We start from the raw sequence: 6,000 nt of genomic DNA, 5'->3' as shown, positions 1-6,000 counted from the left end.
CAGCGCCAGTGGAGTGATGTACTTTCTACCCTCTTGATTTTCTTTCTCAAGGGAAGCCTGGTAAATAGAATCTGAGGAAGTAGGTCTTTTCTAAAATGCTGGTCTCCTTTGCTTTAATTGGGCATAAATGTACATTTCCTTTTAAAAAACAGCAAGTTTCCTCATCTCTTTATGGTAGGAGTAGAATAATTGAAAAGGAAATCCTGTCATGAAAAACTCCTTGTTGAGTTGTCGAGGTTTGCCTCTTTTTGATTACATTTTTATCCCTTCTTCCAAGGAGCTCAGAACAACCTTGAGAGGTGGCTAGACTAAGAGAGATTTCTACTTTATATCTCAGGCATGTCCCTATTACTATCAGCACAGTTACACCAAGAATTTGGGGTTAATTATAGTAGCTAATGCATACAAATCTTGTCTACTTTAATTTCATGCAGTTTCAGTGCTCTTTAAGGCAGTTTTGAAGAGCTACAACTACTGAATCGCTTCATAATCATTAGGGCTAGGAAGGACTATACAAATATTGACAACTTTGCTTGCCAGCCCAAATTTGGTACAAAAACCTGCAGCACCTGATGGTAGCTGCAGCCTAGGAGCAGAACCAGAAGTGAGTCTCCCATGCAGTCAATAGGGGCAGTCCTCCCTCCCAGTACCCCAAATTGTCACATTCAGTAAAGAGCTATATAGAGAACTTTGTTCAGTTTCCAAATATGGCTTTATTTACAGCGAAGAGTTTAAGCATCTCTATTTCCAGCGGATGCAGAGTGCCAGTTATGATCATGGAATGTAGAGGACCTCCGAGTTCTGCCGTGGTCATTTCCCGTAGTGTACCTGAAGCAATCTTTTGATCCACTGTGCCCACTCTTGCTAAGCCAACACATAGGGTGTCTTCTATAACTTCTGTAAAAAGGTTAAGAAAAGAATGTTACTGAAGAAAACTTGGCACACTCCACATTTATTCAGGAAGTGCCACTATTGTCTTCCCCTAAAAAGAGAGAGAGCGATACTGGCCTTGCAAAAGCACTGTTACTCTTAAGCAGGCAGCTCTTTGAAGACCAGTGAAGGACCTCTCTAAAGAGCACAGAGTATGTTGCTCAAGTACCAACCATTGTTACGAATAGGATGTGGTGAAAAAATGGTACAGGACAATCCCCGGAAGCAAGCATGAGAGTTGCTGGTATAAGTGAGGTAACTTACCAGATATGCAAAACTGAAACTGGGGACTAAGTGAAGCATAGATATGCTTGCATTGAAGTGGGAAAAGGTCACTATAATATTCTCTCTATGAAGTATAAATGAGCAAGTAAACCAAATATACTGACTATAAATCAGGACCTACAGCTGTGCACACTTCACAGGAGGAAAGGAGTGAAGCAGAAGTTTCTCGGGAGCAGGGTTATAGGACAGCTAACACTATAATTCCCAAAACTGTGCCCTCAGTGTGAGAAGTAAACCTCCTGGGGTGTGTAAAATAGATTCCTCTCTTTTCAGAAGTGTGGGAGACAGAGGGACTGCTTTCACCCCATGGAACCTAGAAAGCTAGTATTCATAAGTTCGATCTCAAACAACTACCAATGGTGTTGGGTTAAAACACTCAGATTTCAGACTTGAACCCCCAAAGACTGAATGTTAAAATTATTTTCCTTAATTGATGTGTTTTAGGCAGCTTCTTCTAGGGGGTCAATAAGCAAATGAGGTATCTCCCACAACTGGAAAGATTAATAAAGCCAAAGCGATGCATTATAGAAAAACCAACACACGGTACTGGCATTTTCTTTTAATGAGACCAATTGGGACCTCAAGCTTGTGGCTAGGTTGTATTTAGGCCAACATTCTGTGGCCTCAGCTGTATGCTTCCAGTACCACTGACGTTCATCGTGGATGGAAAATATCTGTGCCAATTTTAGGATGGCCCATTTCCATCACAAACCGGGAGTGCTCACTCTCGGTGTCTAGCCCCGGAAGATGGGGCAAGAACTGACTTGCGTACCGGTAAATTGTGAAGAGCTGTGCTGGTCTATGACTGTTTTAATAAAGATTGACTGATTTGCGTACCTGGTTCTTCCCCTTCTCGCCTTCTATTTTGAACAACAGCAAGAAGCTGTTCGGCTGCTTCATTCACACTCATATACCGTGGCGGCTCATAAATTTTCTTACCCCTGATGAGAGAGAGAGAATAACAGCAGTGGTTCAATAATTACCTCATCATAGTCAAGCCTGGAAGCAGCACCTGAATATGGCAACTTTCCTTTTCACAGTAGCCCCATTCACAAGTTAGTGTACACCTGAGTTTTTTTTAAATGTGCATTGCTCTCATGCTACATTCAATGATGTACAGCTGAATGTGATTTAAACCCCACATTTATCTAGGTAAACACATATTATCTCTTTCTTACAAACAGATGTACATGCATTCATTGCAACATGTCAACAGAGGTAGTGATGCAGCATGCTTTGGAGAAGCCCTTACAAAAGCCAAGGTAGTAGTGCTTGTATGAAGGGCAGGTTAGGATAGAGGAGGGAGCTTCCCTTAATGAACTATTTCTTCTCCTTATAACATTAGGGGTGTGCATATTGATATGCCGATTAAAAAAACACACCCCAAAAATACCTTTTCAGTACTGAAAAGGGGGTTAACTGGCAAAAAAAAATGGTGGCAATAAATGAAAGCCGAAAAAGCGGTCCTGAATAATGCCAAATTTATTTGGCATTATTTGGGCTGCTTTGGCCCTGCCATTCCACCCCCCCTTCCGCCTTACTTACCTGCTGGCTGCCTCACAACCACGCCGCCCAACTTCTGAGTCTGAGCCACATCCATGCCCCCAACCTGGCAAGCGGTATGGATAAAGTGGCAGGGGAGTTTCTATTCCCGCTGCCTCTGAGAGCACACTGGCAGAGGGGATCAGAACTCCCCTGCCTTCCTATCCATGCTACTTGTTGGGTTGGACCTCCACACTGCTCCCCCTTCTCCGGAGTCTGAAGAAGAGGGGCAGCATGGATTTCTTTCAGACCCGTACTGAGTTTTCTGGATTTTTCAAAAAAAAATGGGTTTGATAAACCCGAAAAACACTGGGGGGGGGGGGGAAATTGGTGCACACACCTATAAAATATATCTGCAATTGGATATCAACTAGCTGTGTGTAATGACTAAAGGCAGACTAACGATATACAAGAATCAATTTTTTTATCTGATACATTTTTGTAATACGGCACAGGCTTTTCTAAATCTCTCATGGAGACCAAGTATAAATTGACTCCAGCAAACCAGGAAGGAAACACCGTATATACCCATGTATAAGCCGACCCGCGTATAAGCCGAGGTGCCTAATTTCTCCCCAAAAATGGGGAAAAATTAGGCACCCGTGTATAAGCCGAGGGTCGGCTTATAACCCCTCCCCCCCCCCGCAGGCTTACCTGACAGGGCTCTCCAGCGGCGAGGGTCCGATGACGGCGCGGCCCGGGGGGGGCCTGGGCAGCCTTCCTGCGGCTGCAGGAGGCTGCCCCAGGCCGCTCCCGGCGGGAGGAAGCGGCGGCAAGGCCCAGGGGGACCCGGAGCAGCCTTCCGGCGGCTGCAGGAGGCGGCCCAAGGCCCCTCCCGCCCGGGAAAAATGGCGGCGGGGGCCGGGGGGGCCGGGGCAGCCTTCCTGCGGCTGCAGGAGGCTGCCCAAGGTCCCTCCCACCCAAAAAAACATGGCGGTGGGGGGGCCTTGGGCAGCCATCCTGCGGCTGCAGGAGGCTGCCCAAGGCCCCTCCCGCCCGGGAAAAATGGCAGCGGGGGGCGGGGGGGCCTTGGGCAGCCATCCTGCAGCTGCAGGAGGCTGCCCAAGGCCCCTCCCGCCCGAAAAAAATGGCGGCGGGGGCGGGGGGGGCCTTGGGCAGCCATCCTGCAGCTGCAGGAGGCTGCCCAAGGCCCCTCCCGCCCGGGAAAAATGGCGGCGGGGGCGGGAAGGGCCGCGGCAGCCTTCCTGCGGCTGCAGGAGGCTGCCCCAGGCAGCTCCCGGCGGCAGGAAGCGGCACGGGCCCGGCGGCAGCGGCGGTAAGTTTCCCCCCTCCCTCCTCCCTCCCCCCGTATTGACCCGCGTATAAGCCGAGGCCGGCTTTTTCAGCCCATTTTTGGGGCTGAAAAACTCGGCTTATACGCGAGTATATACGGTAGTTACAAAAGAGGGAGTCCTTTCAGGCCATATATAGCTAAAGATATATACTTTTTGCGGTTACTAACTGGGTTAAGCTTAACTACAAGGCTGATATTTAATACTGATTGTGAAGTAAGTTTTAGCAAGTTGCCTTGTTTATGGCTCCTGTCTTCTGAGTCCAAAGCAGCCACTCGAGTGCCTTTGGATGCTCACAAGCAGAACATAAAGTTGATGGCTCCTTTTGTGTCTGTTCCTAGCACCTGGTAGTCAAAGATCTAACTCTCGCTACCATGTAACTATTTCCAGTAACTTTGAGGGACTTACAGCTCCCCTATTTTGTTCATCTTCAATGTTTCTTAGCAAGCTATGCAGAACTAAAAGCACATCTATAGGAACCCATGGGTTAAGAGACTGGTGGGTGTTAATTAGCTGTGCTGCTCCTTTGATCAATGGAAGACACAAGACAACCCCTTGCTGGCTTGCAAGTTTTTAAATAGCCCAATGCAGGAATACTTTTAGGTATGTAAGAGCTGTGTGCCCTGACCTGGATGGCCCAGGCTAGCCTGATCTCATCAGATTTCAAAAGCTAAGCAGGGTCAGCACTGGTTAGTATTTGGATGGGAGACCACCAAGGAATACCAGGGTTGCTGAGCAGAGGAAGGCACTGGCAAACCACCTCTGTTAGTCTCTTGCCTTGAAAATCCTATTGGGTTGCCATAAGTCAGCTGCGATTTGATGGCACTTTACACACACACACACGCAAGAGCTGTAGTGCAAACGTAAGCAGGCTACCCCATTGGCTTCAGTGTCAAAGAGCTCCACGTGTACTCTTAAGGGCTACTCCCAACAAAGCAGTCATTGGTAAGGATCCCTCTGAATCAGGGCCACCATGTGGCTCTTCTGAGGCTTTCAGTCTCGTCATTCATGCTGCAATTCTTAAAATACTCTCTACTTCTAAAGGAAATGTTAGACGTTGAGATAGAAAAACCAGATCCTACCTCAGTCACATACTTTTAGACCCCTGCTAATCTACGGCTAACTGCCATTACTTTAAAGAGTGCGCTTCCAGTGCCAAATTGGAAAGCAAGCCTGTATTTTTCTACCATATACTGTATAGTTACATAATTATAGACCCAAAAGCCAATTCTCAAAAGAGTTGTTTTCTACAAAGTTTGCCAACTCAATTTGGCCAAACAACACTTATATAGAAGTTCCAAAGTAAATTTCCATCAGAGATCATCAGATGTTATGAATGTGAACTGAAACCAAAGTGAGGACATGCTCAGAAATGAGGAATTATTCCAGTAGTGATGAGCTAGTGGAATGAACAGGGAAAGTTGCCTTGCAGACTTGGCTGATCTCTTCTGGATTAGCAATACTGAATAATCCAGAGGTGGGAAAATAAAGAATATCACAGACAAAATGAAGTAATAGCTAGCCCTACTCCATTCACTTTTTTCAGGAAGGCACGCAAAAGGGATTCAGCCAAACTAGATGTCCCTGAACCAGCGGCAAGAGAGACTTGTGGAGTCAGCACAGAGAAACCTGATCTCATAACTGAAGTTCGAAGAGGAGGAGGAAACTGCAGGATCATGCATCTGTCCCTGAAGCAAATTTCCTCCTCCTGCCTTAACTAGAGCTAAGGAAAATGCTGGCAATCCATTAACCAGGTTCCTTCTTTAATCAGAATTCTTAAATACACTCAAGCCCTGGTTAAGAATTTTGTTCAGTGAGAAATCTGTCCTTCATTGCAGCAGATCTACCCCTTCACTAAGGCATTTTGCCGGTGGGGGGGGGGGGAGGTAATATCCCCATCTCACCTTCACTATGTACATTATTTTGTTCACTCCTTGTGCCTTAAGGATTT

At 46.6% G+C, this 6,000-nt stretch overlaps 1 protein-coding gene across 1 annotated transcript in view; it reads right to left on the bottom strand.

Moving 5' to 3' along the window:
- Positions 1–694: 694 nt before the first annotated feature.
- The window catches only part of DPH5 (diphthamide biosynthesis 5), a 28,983-nt gene continuing 23,677 nt past the window's right edge, over positions 695–6,000 (bottom strand). The window contains exons 6-7 of the mRNA XM_056844629.1: positions 2,053–2,156; positions 695–897 (exon numbers count right to left, since the gene is read on the bottom strand). Coding sequence (XP_056700607.1) covers positions 695–897; positions 2,053–2,156 — 307 coding nt within the window. The remainder of the gene's footprint in view (positions 898–2,052; positions 2,157–6,000) is intronic.

This window comes from Euleptes europaea, chromosome 2 (genome assembly GCF_029931775.1).
Source record: "Euleptes europaea isolate rEulEur1 chromosome 2, rEulEur1.hap1, whole genome shotgun sequence".
In the NCBI taxonomy this organism is placed as follows: Eukaryota; Metazoa; Chordata; class Lepidosauria; order Squamata; family Sphaerodactylidae; genus Euleptes; species Euleptes europaea.
Note: the sequence above shows the minus strand (reverse complement) of the source record. Positions and strands in the feature narration are given on the sequence as shown.